This window comes from Lynx rufus, unplaced genomic scaffold (assembly GCF_022079265.1).
Source record: "Lynx rufus isolate CCGP_SWC_20201006 ecotype Redwood Valley unplaced genomic scaffold, mLynRuf1.p SCAF_9, whole genome shotgun sequence".
Lineage (NCBI taxonomy): Eukaryota > Metazoa > Chordata > Mammalia > Carnivora > Felidae > Lynx > Lynx rufus.
The window spans coordinates 96,073,782-96,092,045 of NW_025814897.1; the positions used below are offsets into that span (position 1 = coordinate 96,073,782).

Sequence of the window (18,264 nt, forward strand, 5' to 3'; positions counted from 1 at the left end):
TTTCTCCATCTATCGGTATACTCAAAGTTAAGTTCAATAACTTCAGATGTAATTTTCCCTTGTCAAGTAGTTATGTAATCATATAGAGCACATGCTTCTTTCCTAACGTCTAATTACGCCTCTCCTTCTCTTTTAGGCACAATAAAGACATTGCCCTGGTCAACTTGGCAAATGTTCTGCACAGAGCTCACTTCTCTGCAGATGCTGCTGTTGTGGTCCATGCAGCTCTGGATGACAGTGACTTCTTCACCAGCTATTATACTTTGGGAAACATATACGCAGTAAATACAATGTTTTTGTTTTCATGAGCCAAACCAGTTGCTATTTTCCTTCCTTTTTTAAATAATTTATTTCCAGTTAAAAGTTACCTTTTTTCCTTCCTCTTTTGGTCTGAACAAGGAAAAGGGAATGGAAATGAAGAAATTAGGATGAAAAACCTCAACACAATAATGTATCATAATTGTCTTAGCCTCTTGACAAAAAAGAAAAATAATTAAATTGATAGTAATATTAAATTCCTGCAGAGTGCACCTCTTAAGCTAGTTATACTTTCTAGTTATCTTATACCATATCTTATGTTGTAGATTTGGTCACTGATCAAAAATAACGTTCACTGTAGAGTAAGATGTAAGTGTGAGCTCATAAATCATTAGGAGATTTGGACAGATCCAGCCAGGCCGTGGCTGACGTTTTTCCGTGTGTGTGTGTGTGTGTGTGTGTGTGTGTGTGTGTGTGTGTGTGTGTGTTTTTGTCTCTTCAGATGCTGGGGGAGTATAACCACTCAGTGCTCTGTTATGACCATGCTTTGCAAGCCAAACCTGGGTTTGAGCAAGCTATAAAGAGGAAGCATGCTGTCCTGTGTCAGCAAAAACTCGAGCAGAAATTGGAAGCTCAACATAGGTAATTGGAAAAGACAATTTCCCTGAAGCCCTAAGTTAGACCTGTGTAGGGTGATGTCAGTGTTAATTTGTTCATTAGAATTAAGAAAAACCTCTTCATTACTGCTAGTCCTGTCCCTTTTCTCTAGGTGTGGGAAGCTCAGCACAATTCAGAGGAGTCTTTAATAGCATGGATTCCAGGAACTAGAGAATCTTTGCCGTAAATTCTGTCATTTTAGATCTTTACACTTCTGACCATCGATTGCTTTTATGAAGTCAGATGGATTGGGGTGCTCTTGAACACTAACTCTATTATGTTTTCATTTCCATAGAATGCATTGTCAGTAAAATCACTTGCATGTGCTATATTTGATCTTTCTCCCCTTTAGCTGCCTTGTTGGGTTATTGTTAAGTTAGTTAAGTGATGTTGAGAAACATTATTTGGTGCATATTTTAATCAGATTTCTATAAATTGTACAGTAATGAAATTCTGTTGTAGTTGGCCCTTGCAGTATGCTTAATTTAAAAAATGTATTTGATTCCATAAATAGTAGGGCCACTTAGGAAACTTCACATAACTCAAAGTGAATTGTTCTTCTCTTATGAAAGAGAACATTGAGGCTACTTTGATTATCAGAGAACTAAATGGACATTTGGAACTCCTTAAATTACTGTATTTGGTTATTTTCCAGTCAATTTAAAGCATAATGTGGTGAAAAGGAAGGAATGACCACTTACTTGTTTATACCTGACTTCTGTTACACCTGATCAGAACTTGTCCTGGCTGAGTGAATTGGTTCTCTGTGTAAGCACAGTCTGTACAGCTCCTAAATCTCCATATGTTACAATGTAATAGGTAGAAAGGATTTTATGACTAAAAATAATCAGGCAGCTGATCTATTGATACCAGGTGGTAGAAAATATTCCTTTCTAAGCCAGGCTTCTATGGTTTTTCCCAAAATCACAAACCCAGGGAGCTAGAGTTCAAGGGCTAGCCTTTTCTCTTAACTGTTGGCCTTTTCTCCTAACCTTGTCTTTACGCAGAATCAAAAGAAAAGATGGTAAGGAGGCTTTGAATGTCAGTGGAACTAACACACACTTTGTGGAGGCAAATAGTTGTTGAGATGTAAAATGTTATAGTATATTGTTTTATATCTTTTGGGTACCTGAACCATCCCAACACACCATTTAAAGTCAGGATAGTTGTACTTAAGGGGAAGAATTTTGCATCCATCTTTTTTACCCCCAAGTTAACAAACGACAGGTTTATTTTACCCCATTATTTTGAACTTGTGGTACAGTGGTTGTAGGTTAAAAGGAAAAAAAAATTTTTTAAGGAAAATAGTAATCATTGCTGATGACCACAAAATCTATGCAGTAAGTGTGTTTAAAAATTCAATTTTAAAGCTCTATAACTTTTTCCTGGTGTTGAAAAATGTTAAGATCCCTCCAGCGAACACTGAATGAGTTGAAAGAATACCAAAAACAGCATGACCACTACTTGAGACAGCAGGAGATCCTAGAGAAACATAAGCTGATTCAGGAGGAGCAAATCTTAAGAAATATCATCCATGAGACACAGATGGCAAAAGAGGCACAATTAGGTAAGTATTGATTCCAAATAATTGAAGACAGGTTAGGAAGTTCACTTCTAGCATGTTCTACGTTCATAACTTTTGTGTAGCCTTAAAGTAGTATAAAGTTGTGGTTTACGACTCCCCTCAGTCTTAAAAGTGAGTCCTCATAGTGGGTATACCAACAGACCTGGGGAGCTGGTTTCTAAAAAAGCTGGTCTCTAGCTTTTTTAAAATGCACATTTTATTGTAAAAAATTTTTTAGATCCTAGAAGTCTTAACAACAGTTGTTTGGCCAAGTGCATGCCAGTCTCTTGGAGATCTTTTTGAAATGCAGGTTCTGATCAGTAGGTCTGAGGTAGGACTGAAGATTCTGTATTTCTAACAAGCTCCTCCTATTGGATATCTGTTGCTGCTGGTCTGAAAACACTGTGAGTAATGTGGCCCGGGCCATATATCAAGTAAACACAAGCCAGACACACCCTAGAAACAAAGCATCCACACACTCCAGCCAACACAAACTCTTATTTTCTTGCTCCCTTAAAAACAAGTATTTTATTTTAAAAGATTTTAGACTGGTATTTGTCTCAAGCAGGAATTCTTAACCTGGTTAGTTTCAGGAGGTTCTAAATCCTCCCCAAAATTATATGCAGTAATGTGTGTGTGCACAATTTTTTTTTTTTTCCTGGGAAGAGGGCATATAGATTTTATTAAAACTTGTTAGAGTCCAGGGGCGCCTAGGTGGTTCAGTTGGTTGAGCATCCAACTCTTGATTTCGGCTCAGGTCATGATCTCAGGGTTTGTGATTTTGAGTCCCTCATCAGGCTCTGTACTAACAGTGCGGAGCCTGCTTGGGATTCTCTCTCCCCCTATCTCTCTCTGCCCTGCCCCTCCCCCATGAACGCTCATGCCTGCGTGTGTCCGCATGCATGGTGTCTCTAAGTAAATAAATAAATAAATAAATAAATAAATAAATAAATAAATAAACTTAAAAAAATAAGAATTATTAAAACACAAAACAAAAACTTCTTAAAGCCCATGACCCAATAGATCCACTGTCTTAAGGGCACTTGGGTTGACAGGATATCAGTGACTTGGTTATATCCAGAATGTCTCATTTCTTTTTTTTTTTTTTCAATATATGAAATTTATTGTCAAATTGGTTTCCATACAACACCCAGTGCTCATCCCAAAAGGTGCCCTCCTCAATACCCATCACCCACCCTCCCCTCCCTCCCACCCCCCATCAACCCTCAGTTTGTTCTCAGTTTTTAAGAGTCTCTTATGCTTTGGCTCTCTCCCACTCTAACCTCTTTTTTTTTTCCTTCCCCTCCTCCATGGGTTTCTGTTAAGTTTCTCAGGATCCACATAAGAGTGAAAACATATGGTATCTGTCTTTTTCTGTATGGCTTATTTCACTAAGCATCACACTCTCCAGTTCCATCCACGTTGCTACAAAGAGACTGTTAAAAACTGAGAACAAACTGAGGGTTGATGGGGGGTGGGAGGGAGGGGAGGGTGGGTGATGGGTATTGAGGAGGGCACCTTTTGGGATGAGCACTGGGTGTTGTATGGAAACCAATTTGTCAATAAATTTCATATATATAAAAAAAAATAAAAAGAAAAATAAAAAGAAAAAAAAAAGAAAAAAAAAAAGAAAAAACACCAAAGCCCATCAATTAGAAACTATTTAAGTAAATTATGGCTCATATATAATATGAAATTTTAGGCATCCTTTTTACATTCTTCTGTATTCATATGCATACACACACAGGAAGATGTTTTAGATATATTGTTAGATGAAAAGTAAATTTTAGAGAACATTAAAAAAAAAAAAAAGATAAAAAGCTTCTGCACAGCAAAGGAAACAACCAACAAAACTAAAAGGCAACCAATGGAATGGGAAAAGATATTTGCAAATGACATATCGGACAAAGGGCTAGTATCCAAAATCTATAAAGAGCTCACCAAACTCCACACCTGAGAAACAAATAACGCAGTGAAGAAATGGGCAGAAAACATGAATAGACACTTCTCTAAAGAAGACATCCGGATGGCCAACAGGCACATGAAAAGATGCTCAATGTCGCTCCTTATCAGGGAAATACAAATGAAAACCACACTCAGATATCACCTCACGCCAGTCAGAGTGGCCAAAATGAACAAATCAGGAGACTATAGATGCTGGAGAGGATGTGGAGAAACGGGAACCCTCTTGCACTGTTGGTGGGAATGCAGAATGTCTCATTTCTGATAAAACCCATTGGGAGTAGATCTAACAGCTAGACACCAAAGAATAAATTAATAGAATCCCTGATATTATATACTTCTCCCTTGATAAATATATTGATCTGGGAGGCCTCTTAATCTTTAAACCTTAGCTGTGACCATTTAAAGTCCGTTATACAGTCCATCTAACAAGTTTTCTTTGCTTTTTTGCGTGTAAGGAGTATGTTCAGTCCTTGGGGTTATTTACTGCTTGCTCTGTACTGCAATACAACCAGAGCTCTTAAACATATAAATTTAAAACAAAAATATGAAGTAGATAAAGCAGACTGTCTCCAGAGAGATGGCAAAAGTCCCTTAAAACAGTGTAATTAATGATTTTACAGCCATAGAATGTAATTGCCACAAGATACTTTGGTGATTTAGCAGCTTTGTTTTTATAGGTGGAGAAACACCCTTCTTTAGAATGATTTAATTTAGTTAACCATTAGTTTCCCTGTGTAAGCACACCCTGTGTAGGTACTCTCCCAGGCTCTGACACCAAATGGCTTAGACTGAGGAAACCATGTTGGCATTGCTGATCTTTCTCCACAATGGTAATTTCCTTTCTTATTCCAGGAAATCATCAGATATGCCGGCTGGTCAACCAGCAGCATAGTTTACACTGCCAGTGGGACCAACCTGTGCGCTACCATCGTGGAGACATTTTTGAAAATGTGGACTATGTTCAGGTCTTTTTCTTGGTCTCTTCTAGTTCCTATAATTTTGCATATCTAAGAGTAATATTGCTTCCCCCAACGCTTGATTCCTTGTATATTCGATCCTGAAAATTTGTGAATAATTTAAGGTTTGAGTATGTTTATGAAGTCAGATTTTATAGATAATATTCATTTGCTTCATGCATGACATTTCCAGATCCCCCAAGTACTAGCTGTAATGTCTATTCGTGTGTCTTTATTTCTTTTCTCCTTTACCATGAGAGCTTCATTGGATTGTTATTAGTATTTAACTCAAAGCCTTCATCTCCCCCGTTTAACTTATTGGAGTAAAACCAGTAATTTAAAATTTGGGAAAGAGTAGCTGTGGTCTTTCCTGAAGTCATCAGTCCAGTTATGTTACTTCAACTAAAAACTTTAACAAAATGACCATTATCAATAGAAAATTTTTATTAAGCCGTATTTCTACATGCATGTGTGTTTTCTCTTTCTGTTTCTGTTTCTATGTATATCCATACGTATACGTGTACTTATATGCATACATATATGTGTAGTCATACACACACATACAATCCTAGCCTATCTAATTGGGAAAAAATAATACATAATTATAATGATTCCAAATAGCATCTAATTGGTGCTGTTATAGATAGCAAACACAACCAGAGTTCCAAGTATCATCCACAAGGATGTTGGGAATAAAGTAACACGTTATCTTATCCTATCAAAATCTTATCATGTCTTTAATCATAGATCTAGGAATTTCCAGAGAGAAGCAGTTAAATAATTAAAAGATTAAAACAGCTTCTAGGGGAAGACAAACTGTGAAGAATTAATACACTTTAATCTGAAAAACTCCAGACCTCATTGAAAAAAAGAAGCAAAAATTGAGAGGCCATTTAGGGGAGAAGTAGTATAGGGACCACAAGCTTCCTGTGATTTGTCAAGTTGATGCTAGCAGTATCCCAGGTTTTATTTTCAAAGGACGATAAGACTTACACCTCTGAGATTATAGCTCCCAGCCTTGAATCCAAGCATTATTTTAAGGGGAAAAAAGGGAATATTTATAAATGAAATAGACTAAAACCCAGGTAACTTTGGGGACATACCTTGGAAGACTCCCCTGTACCAGTGTAGCGTTCAGTCTTATATATCCATAGGTTACATCTCTACTATATAGTGAAAGAATCCATTCTTTTCTACTCCCTCCCATACTGGTCCCATTTTCTTATCTAACAAGTTTTAGAAATAAACAGAAGCTGTGGTATCCTGTAAGAATATCAAACATTGATTTACCTTGGTTTGGAGGAAGACTGTATTTATATTTGGAGTTGATTGTGTAATAGTTATAATGCCTAAATCATAGCTATATTAAACTCTTGAGCCCTTTTTTAAGTTCCGTTGTTTCTACCACAGCACACGAATTTTATAGAGTAGCAATCATTTTAGTCTAGGTAGGGGAGGGGAATAATGAGCCAAACCTCTAGATAATAAGCTCATCATTAAACCTAAAAGAGACTAAATCATGAAAAGGAAGTAATGGGACAATAAAGAAGGGAAGTAAAGAATCCATGCCATTTTCCTCATATCCCAAGGGCATAGTTGATTGAGAATCGCTAACTATGCATTTTCTAAGAGAATGGTGTTGGGACCTAGTTCTGAAAATATAAACATCTGATTGCTTTGATACTAACCTACTTTCAGATTTCCTACTGGGTTTGAGTATTCACTAATATTTTGGGTTAGGTTAAATCTTAGTCATAACTTCTTTCCTGCTTCCAATTTGATTGAACTGTTCTTTTCATTTTCTAGTTTGGCGAGGATTCATCAACCTCCAGTATGATGTCTGTGAATTTTGATGTTCAGGCAAATCAGAGTGATATCAGTGATTTGGTCAAGTCTTCTCCTGTAGCCCATTCCATTCTCTGGATCTGGGGCAGGGATTCTGATGCATATAGGGTAAGAGAATGATAAAGGAGTTTTCTCAGACAAGATTTTTTAAAGCTGTGACCCTCACCTTCATTGATTAATATGGTCCCTATCACTGTTCAGCTTAGTTCCACAAACACTTATTAAACTTCTATTAAACAGAAGCCATTCTGCTAGGTAGCAGTTTAGCAAGACAGAGGGTATGTCTTGAGGTCTTCTTCCAATCAAATGGGGCATATAGACACCCTGATTTTAGTTTAAAACTTTGGGCTCTGAGTATAATTACCAACCCTAGAAAGTTTCTAAATTTGACCTAAGTATATGCTCACATATACAGTTGACCCTCAAACAACATGGGGGCTAAAGGGGCCAAACCCCCATGCAGTCAAAAATCTGTGTATAACTTTTGATTCCCCCACAACTTAAGTACTGACAGTCTACTGTTGACTGAAACTGTACTGACAACATAAACAATAGATTAACATGTATTTTTTGTTGTAAGTATTATATACTATATTCTTACAATAAAGTAAGTGAGAGAAAAAAGATTATTAAGAAAGTCATGAGGAAGAGAAAATACAGTTTTAATACTTGCGCTGCATTTATCAAAAAAATCCACGTGTAAATAGACCTGCATAGTTCAAACCTGTTATTCAAGAGTCAACTGTATTTCACTTTAAAAAAAAATTTTTTTTTTTATTTTTTAGGGAGAGAGAGACAGCATGAGCATGGGAGAGGGGTAGAAAGGGAGAGAGACAGATAGAGGGAGGGAGGGGGAGAGAGAGAGAAAGAGAGAGAGAGAGAGAGAGAGAGAGAGAGAGAAAATCTTAAGCAAGCTCCGTGCTCAGTGCAGAGGCCAATGTAGGACTCAATCCCACGACCCTGGGATTATGACCTGAGCCGAAATCAAGAGTGGGATGCTCAACTGACTGAGCCACCCTGGTGCCCCTGTATTTCAGTTTTTAATCAGCATTCTTGTATCAAGCTCCCAACTGTGTGTCAGGTTGGGACTATGAATACAGTACACAAGCTCTTTGCTGGAGCTTACATTCTGCCAGATGATATAGGTAATAAGTCAATAAGTGTCTTTCTAAGCTAGCTAAGAAATAAGTAATCTGAGGACAGATACCATATATTTTTTATTCACTATTTAATTTTCCGAATTTAATCAGGTTTTTGTTCTAACAATATGACCACTTAGATTTAGTTATATGTAATACAAATTCTCCAGAGTTTCATAGCTTCAAGATTTAAGTTTAGTGGGATGCCTGGTGACTCAGTTAGGCATTGGACTTCAGCTCAGGTCATGATCTCAAGGTTCATGAGTTTGAGCACAGAGCCTGCAGATCCTCTGTCCCCCTCTCTCTCTGCCCCCTCCCCCACTTGTGCGCTCACTCTCTCTGAAAAATAAATAAACATTAAAAAAAACAGATATAAGTTTAGTAAGCCTCTGATGTATGTTATTTATGTTTAGAAAAATGAACATTTTACAAATCAAAAAATTGTTAAACTTTGGCATTGGCAAAGAAAAGGTCTTAGTTCAGGGGAAGTAGTTTTCTGTGCCAGTTTTATAAGCTTATATATGCTTTCAGTTACACATCATAAACTCTACTTCAAATTGGCTTAAAAGATAATATGCCTCATATTATAGGACGTCCATAGATTAGAGCAAACTTTGGTTGGTTCAGCCCAGTGATATCATCAATTACCCATTTCTTTCCCTTTCAATTTACCATCCATAGTATTGGTTTCATCCTAAAGCTTGTCTTCCTCATGGTCATGAGGTGACAGCCAGCAGCAACTGGAGTAACATGTTCTTTGCTCCTATGTGGCTAAGAGACTTAGACCGGCTTTTCTTTCCCAGAAGCCCCAAGCAAGCCTCTCCTTGTATCTCATCGGGCTCAGCTGACTTAGCCCAACCCTGAACCAGTCTTAAGACCAACACTCTTCAATATAAAGAATTTTACAGTCTACCACTGTGTCTACGATTATCTTAAAATACTAAATTGTTCAAACTATCCTAGTATATTTATGTTCTTTTGAAAGTTTATTTAGCCTGTTGAAATACTGAATCCGAAGAAATTTATGAGAACTTTCTCTCTTCATTAGGACAAACAGCATATTCTGTGGCCTAAAAGAGCAGATTGTGTAGAAAGTTATCCGAGAGTCCCTATTGGTGGGGAACTGCCAACGTATTTTCTGCCTCCGGAAAACAAAGGACTCAGGCAAGTGCTGATGGATTTGGCAAAGCACTTGATTCTGCATGATTGTCACCTGGCAGTTCTTTGAGAGCACCATCCTTGGACTTGAAAGGTTAAGTCTTTATCTTGAAATCACCCAAACTTTGAAAATATGAATCTTGTTCCTTTTTCTTGTGCCAGGATCCACGAACTCAACAGTGATGATTATTCTTCAGAAGAAGAGGCCCAAACCCCTGACTGTTCCATAACTGACTTCAGAAAAAGCCAGACTCTGTCCTACTTAGTCAAAGAATTAGAGGTCCGCATGGATCTGAAAGCCAAAATGCCAGATGACCATGCACGAAAAGTAAGGCTCACTTAGGCTGGTGTTTATTGCCGTCCATACTGGGTGACTTCACAAGCCTCTTAGGCAGAACAAAAAATTGGTAGTTGTTGAACTTAAAGTTTTTAAAACTAGAGATAGAGTTACAGAATTGGTGAAATCATTAAGAAGACAATCGTGCCGTTGAAGGTGCTTCAGGGCTGCTGTTTACACAGACCACATAAGCACTCTCTCTAAGAGTGCTACAAAGATGAGCAACACAGAACTCTGTTTAGTTAAATGAAGCTCATCTACTGGAGGCCATTCTGACCACTTCAATTTAGTGGTCAAGCCTCCAGGAATTTATATAAATTGAAAGCTTGAAGATTCTCTTTCTGGCCTTATCAACCTGCTCTGGCCTTATATGAGGTCCTTAGAAGTTTGTATGAATTACAGCTACCTTACAGACATTATAGAGAAGTTCTGTTAAGTTTTGTTCTTTAATTCCTACTAGTTAATGTATAACTAGGAATGTTTTATTACTGAATATAAATTCTACATTCGATACCATACCATTCCATAGATACAAATGAAAAAATTACTTTTTTGGCAGAGAAAACACACCATCACAATAACCTTTTTAAAAAGTCAATTTTAAAACTGAACAGTTACTACTTACAGTCAACAAACATTTACTGAGGCAGAAAACATTATGTGCCAGGCACTGTTTGGAATACTAGGAAAGGTAAATAGACCATGATCCCTACCGTAGAGTTGCTCACAGTTGCACAGATGTTACAGGACCATAGAGCAATTGAGATCCAGTGCTTTTCCCACTAGAAAAGATAGAAGATTTTTTATTGTATCAAGTATTAGATGCTATTGTCTTTTGAAAAATTTCTCTTTTGATTTTGGACACTTATGTTGACTTTAATGGGGTATGGTATATCACCTTAATAATGTATGTGGTATACATCTTTTAACATGTTTTAGTTAAAGGAAACTAGGGTATTCATATAAGCAGGTCAACACCTGTTGGTATGCTGATGACCTCATGTTTTTATATATGTATGTGTGTATATATATGTGTGTGTGTGTGTGTGTGTATCTATATATATGTTTATAAATATCTATTCAAATTAGCTGTTCCTGAGGAGCTCAAGTCAAGACTGCTATCTGTAGAATTCTTTCAAATGTCTTCCCTGTTATTTTCAATTGAGTCAGTCTTCCTTTTGATGTTTTCAGATTTTGCTTTCCCGTATTAATAACTATACTATCCCAGAAGAAGAAATTGGGTCTTTCTTATTTCATGCTATTAATAAGGTAAGTCACCTACTTTAGACATCTGAAATTTAAATGCTTAGTAATTGTAATTAAAAGTTAAACTGCATGCACTAAAAATCTGTCAGAACAAGTACTATATTCTTGCATTAACTGAGGTATTTTGGGTTTTTTTCAGCCAAATGCTCCTGTCTGGCTGATACTCAATGAAGCTGGACTCTACTGGAGAGCAGTAGGAAACAGCACTTTTGCTATTGCTTGTCTTCAGAGGGCTTTGAATTTGGCTCCACTTCAGTACCAGGACATTCCTCTTGTGAACTTGGCCAACCTTTTGATTCACTATGGCCTCCATCTTGATGCCACTAAGCTGCTACTTCAAGCTTTGGCCATCAATAGCTCTGAGGTGAGGTTTTATGTTTGTAGCTCCATGTACTGTGTCGTGGTAGCTCAAATTCAGAGCACAGTTTGTATTTTTCTGGGGAGGGCATAAAAAAAAATCTCGCATATTTTTCAGAGCAGAATTTGCATATTTTGAGATGACATAAAACAAATTTTGTTTCATTTTATTTCTGATGTATTCATTTATTTTTTTGTATTGATTTGTTTTATTTTGTACAAATGTAGAATCATGCTAATTATATTTTTCTGTATCTTGCCATTACAGCAATATATCCCTGATATATTTTAGATGTATTTAATTTCTTTTTTCTTAATTTTAATTCCAGTGAAGTTAACATGCAGTGTTATATTAGCTGTACAATGTAGTGATTCAACAATTCCATACATCACCAGTGTTCATCACAAGTGCACTCCTTTTTTTTTTTTAATGTTTATTTACTTATTTTGAGAGAGAGTGTGAGAGCATGAGCGAGCACAGGCGAGCATGGGGCAGAGAGATTGGGGAGTGGGGGAGAGCACATGCATACTTGTGAGAGCACAAGGGAGGGGCAGAGAGAGGGAGAGAATCTCAGGCTCCATGCTGTCAGTGCAGAGCCCCATGGAGGGTTCCATCTCCCTAACTGTGAGATCATGACCTGAGCCAAAATCCAGAGTCAGGTGCTCAACCGAGTCACCCAGGCGCCCCTCAAGTATGCTCCTTAATCCCCATCATCTATTTCACCCATCATCCCCCTGCCCACCTCCCTTCTGGTAACCATCAGGTTGTTCTCTATAGTTAAGAGTCTGTTTCTCGGTTTGTCTCTCTCTCTCTCTCTTTTTTTTCTTTTGCCTGTTTGTTTTGTTCCTTAAATTTTACATTTGAGTTAAATCATATGGTATTTGTCTTTCTCTGTCTTATTTCACTTAGCATTATATTCTCTGTCTTCATCCATCTCATTGCAAATGGCAAGATTTCACCCTTTCTTATGACTGGTTAATATTTCATTGTGTATATACACCTCATTTTCTTTGTCCATTCATCAATCAGTGGATATTTGGGCTGCTTCTATATCTTGGCTATTGTAAACATCAACATAGGGGTTCATATACCCCTTTGAATCCCTTTGAGTTAGTGTTTTTTTTATTCTTTGGATAAATATCCAGTAGTGTGATCACTGGATCATAGGGTAAGGGGTTTTTTTTGGTTTTTGTTTTTTTAATGTTTTAAGGAACTTACTATTTTCTGCAGTGGTTGCACCAGTTTGCATTCCCACCAACAGTGTACAAGGGTTCCTTTTCTCCACATCCTTGCCAACACTTGATGTTTCTTGTGTTTTTCATTTTAGCCATTCTGATAAATGTGAGGTGATACCTCATTGTGGTTTTGATTTGCATTTCCCTGATGATGAGTGAGGTTGAATATCTTTTCATGTGTCTGTTGCCCATCTGGATGTCTTCTTTGGAGAAATGTCTGTTCATGTCTTCTGCCCATTTTTTAACTGGATTACTTGTTTTTTGGGTGTTGAGTTGTATCAGTTCTTTATATATTTTGAATACTAACCCTTTACCAGATATGTCATTTGCAAATATGTTAATTGTTTGTTAATTGTTTTGTTAATTGTTTCCTTCACTGTGCAGAAACTTTTTATTTTGAAGTAGTCCCAATAGTTTATCTTTGCTTTTATTTCCCTTGCCTCAGAGACATATCTAGAAAAATGTTGCTATGGCAGGTGTCAGAGAAATTGCTGCCTGTGCTCTCTTCTAGGAGTTTTATGGTTTCAGGTCTCACATTTAGGTCTTTAATCCATTTTGAGTTTATTTTTCTGTATGATTTAGAAGGTGGTCCAATTTTATTATTTTGCATATACCTGACCAGTTTTCCCAATACCATTTGTTGAAGAAATATTGGATATTCTTCCCTGCTTTGTCAAATATTAATTGACCATACAATTGTGGGTTTATTCCTGGGTTTTCTATCCTGTTCTGTTGTGTATCTCTTTTTGTGCCAATACCATACTGTTTGGATTAGTACAGCTTCATAATATAATTTGAAGTCCAGAATTGTGATTCCTCTAGCTTTGCTTTGCTTTTTCAAAATTGCTCTGGCCATTTGGGGTCTTTTGTGGTTATATATTAATCTTAGGATTTTTCTAATTCTGCGAAAAATGCTGTTGGTGTTTTGATAAGGATTGCATTAAATGAGTAGATTGCTTTGAGTAGCATAGACATCTTAATAATATTTGTTGTACCAATTCATGACTATGGAATGTCTTTCCATTTCTTTTTGTCATCTTCAGTTTCTTCCTTCAGTGTTTTATAGTTTTCAGAGTACAGGTCTTTCACCTCTTCAGTTAGGTTTATTCCTAAGTATCTTATTATTTTCGATGCAACTGTAAATGGGGTTGTTTGCTTAATTTCTCTTTCTGCTGGTTCATTATAGTGTATAGAAGTGCAACAGATTTCTGCACATTGATTTTGTATACTACAACTTTACTGAATTCATTTATCAGTTCTAGTTGTTTCTTGGTGGAGACTTTAGACTTTTTATTTTATTTTATTTTTTTAATTTACATCCAAATTAGTTAGCTAGACTTTTCTGTATATGGTATCACGTCATCTGCAGATAGTGAAAGTTTTACTTCTTCCATACTAGTTTGGATGCCTTTTATTTCTTTTTGTTGTCTGGCTGCTATGGCTAGAACAGCTAGTACTATGTTGAATAAAAGTGGTGAGAGTGGACATCCTCATCTTGTTCCTAACATTAGAGAGGAAGCTCTGATTTTTCCCATTGAGTATTATGTTTCCTGTGGGTTTTTCATATATGGCCTTTATTATGTTGAGGTATGTTCCCTCTAAACCTACTTTGTTGAGGGCTCTGATTGTCAGTGGATATTATACCTTGTCAAATGCTTTTTCTATGTTTATTGATCATATGGTTTTTATTCTTTCTCACTGATGTGATGTATCATATTGATTGACTTGCAAATACTGAACCACCCTTGCATCCCAGAAATAAATCTCACTTGATTGTGGTGAATGACTTTTTTAATGTATTGTTGGATTGAGTTTGCTGGTATTTTTTGTATCTATGTTCGTCAGAGATCTTGGCCTATAGTTGTCTTTTGTGTGTGTGTGTGTGTGTGTGTGTGTGTGTGTGTGTGAGATTTATTTTAAATGACTGAAATTTATAATCATGTGGTTAATTTACTTGTAAGAACTGATGTTTAAATAAGAATGATCTAGCTACTGGGGCGCCTGGTGACTCAGCTAAGCATCCAACTTCTGCTTAGGTCATGATCTCACCGTTCATGAGTTCAAGCCCAACGTGGAGCTCTGTGCTGACAGCTCAGAGCCTAAAGCCTGCTTAGGATTCTGTGTCTCCCTCTCTCTCTCTGTCCCTCCCCCACTCATGCTCTGTCTTTCTTGCCTTCAAAAATAAATAAACATTAAAAAAAATTTTTTTAAAGAATGATATAGCTACTAAAGATATACTGCTACTTTTTTGTCAATCTGAAACATCTGGTTCTTTTTTTATCCTTCTCATCACAGCATGCATGCTGCGTAATATTATACTGTTTTACAACTTTAATTTATAGATGTCTTTTTACCAACTAAGCCAGAGCACAGTTTAAAGGTTATATTGATAAGAATAGGTAAATGGATAATATTCATGCCCTGAACTTTTCACATGCAGGCCATGGAGTTAATCACTCCTGTGCAGTTAGTTACTTTTGTTCATAGTTTCTAAGATACCACTTCTTTTTCCATATTTTAACATCTCTGAAAAAAAAGTATAGCAAATATTTATCAAATGTTTGCTGTGTGCCAGGTGCAGGTACAGTGAGAACAGATGCTATATAAAAGGGATGTGATGATTGGGCACCCAAAGGAAGGCTAACACAGTTGTATTCCCCCAATACTTGTTTCACTTTCTACTGCCACCAGCTAAGGCAATCAGTATTCTTCTAAAGAAAAAAGAGCTCCCTTAGAGATTAGTTGTGGTACTACAGTAATAATAAAAAGATAAATCAGTGGATCAGAGTAGATATCACAGAAATATACCTTAATCAGCACCCCACCCCCAAATGTCAACATTTGGAAATAATTCCTGTATTTCTTCTAACCAAATATTTCATAGTGTTGCAACACTATCGTACTGGTGATCGTTAAAGATTATTATATAGAAAAGTTTTAGTACCAGACAGTTTTTATTAGCCATCAATAATGACTCTATATGAATTTATATATCACAGCTTACTCCTCACTTGTTGGATATTTAGGTTCCACAGTGCGTAGCTGTTATCAATAATAATTTTCTGCATAAGGCCTTTTCTGTATTCCAGATAATTTTCTTAGGAAAGATTGCTAGCAGTGGAATTACTAAGTCAATGAGAGAATGAATGTTATGATGGCTTTGATACAAAATGCCAAACATCTACCAAAAGATTTGGGCCAATATATATTGCTATAATCAAGGTCGGAAAATATTCATTTCCTGTGTATCTTCACCGAATTGGGCACATGAATTAACGGGTAACTTTTAATTGATTGCTTATTAGAGCCAGGCACCATAACGATCAATTGACATGTGATAACTCATTTAGTCCTCAACAACAACCCTGTATGTATGATTTACCCATTTGATAGATAAACTCAAAAGGATTTACCAGAAGTCACAGAGCTTGGATTTAAACTCAGGGAGATTAGCCACAGAACTCATGCTCTTTAGCATGTATTGCCTCTGAGTAAACATTTGTAAAACAAGTTTACTTTAAAAAATTTCACTTCTATTTTATAACATAAATTTCTTTATCCTTTAATTGTATTTTTGTTTTTGTTGTTTCCTAAAGATTTTATGTTTTTTTAGTAATCTCTACAGTCAGTGTGGGTCTCAAACCTACAACCCTGAGATCAAGAGTCGTGTGATCCACTGAGTCAGCCAGGCACCCCTTTAATTGTATTTTTTTTAGATACTTTTCTTCTTTTTTTTTTTTTTTTTTTTTTAGTTTTTTTAGGTTTATTTATTGATTTTGAGAGAGAAAGAGAGACAGCATGAGCAGGGTAGCGACAGAGAGAGAGGGAGAGAGAGAGAATCCCAAGCAGGCTCTGCATTGTCAGTGTAGAATCCCATGTAGGGCCTGGACCCACAAACCGTGAGATCATGACCCTAGCAGAAATCAAAAGTCAGACACTTGGGGCACATGAGTGGCTCAGTTGGTTAAGCATCCCACTTTGGTTCAGGTCACGTTCACATGGTTCATGAGTTCAAACCCCATGTCATCAGGCTCTGTGCTGACAGCTCAGAGCCTGGAGCCTGCTTCAAATTCTGTCTCCATCTCTCTCTGCCCCTCTTATGCTCACACTCTGTCTCTCTCTCAAAAATAATAAAAATAAAAAAGAGATGCCACGCAGGTGCCCCAATTATATTTTTAAAGTAAAAGTTGTGTATGCATTTTGCTCATTTTCTTTTGATTTTTATTATTAGATTTAAGGTGTTTTCACAAGATGTGTGAAAACAAGTAGTTCTGTTTTAGTTTTGCTATTACTTGTCTTCAAATAGTTGACTCTCGGGGCACCTGGGTGGCTCAATTGGTTAAGTGTCCGACTTCAGCTCAGGTCATGATCTCTCAGTCTATGAGTTTGAGCCCCATGTCAGGCTCTGTGCTGACAGCTCAGAGTCTGGAGCCTGCTTCGGATCCTATGTCTCCCTCTCTCTCTGCCCCACTTCTGCTCATGCTTTGTCTCTTCATCTTTCAAAACGGAATAAATGCTAAAAAAAAAAAAATTATAAATAAATAAACAGTTAACTCTACAATATGCTAAAATATTTCCCTATGTTGTCTTCAAGACGATTTGTAGCTTTAGGTTTTACATTTAGGTTTGTAATCCATTTCAAGTTAAATTTTTTTTTTTGTACTGGGAGGTAGAGATCAAAGTTCATTCATCAGAGTTTATATCACATAGATATCCGGTTGTTCTAGCACCATATCTTGATAACTCTATCATTTCCCATTGAATCACCTATCACCTTTGCTCCGAACTGCAGAATTCTTTATCCGACAGCTTACTTGACATCTCCATGTGGATGTCTAAAACACACTTTAAAACTAAAGGCCCAAACTAAGCTCCTTAATATTGTTCCAATCTTTACTGCTCAGTCTTTCCCATTTCAGGAAACAGTAAAGCCTGTAGCTCAGGACAAAAGCTTGGAGCCATCCTTCATACCTTTTTCTCTCTCAGGGTAATTAACCTTGCTAATATTTTCAAAATATTTCACTATTTAGCATCATCTCCATTGCCAGGCTGTCTGATCCAAACCACCATTATCTTTTATCTGGATTATTTCATTAGCCTCCTAACAGTGTCTTTGCTTTTGGCCTTTGTCCCCTTACAGTCTCTTCACAATACAGCAACCAGTGAATCCTTATAAAAAGTCAGATGTTGTCATTTTGTTTGTTCAGATCTCTGCAGTGGCACTCCATATAACTCATAGTAAAAGACAAGAATTTATAATAGTGTAGAAGATCCTACATGACCTTGTTACTTTTCTGACCTCATCCCCATGAAATCATTCCTTTGCTCATTCTGTTTTAACTACTTGGCCTGTCTGCAGTTCCTTGAGCATACTAGGCATGCTCCCACCTCAGTGCCTTTATACTTTATATTCTCTATGGAATACTCCACCAAGATTCTTGAGAGCTTACTTCATCTCCTTAAAATCCTTTAAAATACTAACTTCTCAGTAAGTCTTTCCCTTACTACTCTATTAAAAATGTCACT

General features: G+C 36.8%; 1 protein-coding gene across 1 annotated transcript in view; it reads left to right on the forward strand.

Moving 5' to 3' along the window:
- TTC17 (tetratricopeptide repeat domain 17) overlaps positions 1–18,264 on the forward strand; it is a 128,833-nt gene that overhangs the window by 33,780 nt on the left and 76,789 nt on the right. The window contains exons 7-15 of the mRNA XM_047070224.1: positions 137–281; positions 761–900; positions 2,322–2,482; positions 5,297–5,409; positions 7,207–7,353; positions 9,433–9,548; positions 9,705–9,870; positions 11,071–11,148; positions 11,285–11,509. Coding sequence (XP_046926180.1) covers positions 137–281; positions 761–900; positions 2,322–2,482; positions 5,297–5,409; positions 7,207–7,353; positions 9,433–9,548; positions 9,705–9,870; positions 11,071–11,148; positions 11,285–11,509 — 1,291 coding nt within the window. The remainder of the gene's footprint in view (positions 1–136; positions 282–760; positions 901–2,321; positions 2,483–5,296; positions 5,410–7,206; positions 7,354–9,432; positions 9,549–9,704; positions 9,871–11,070; positions 11,149–11,284; positions 11,510–18,264) is intronic.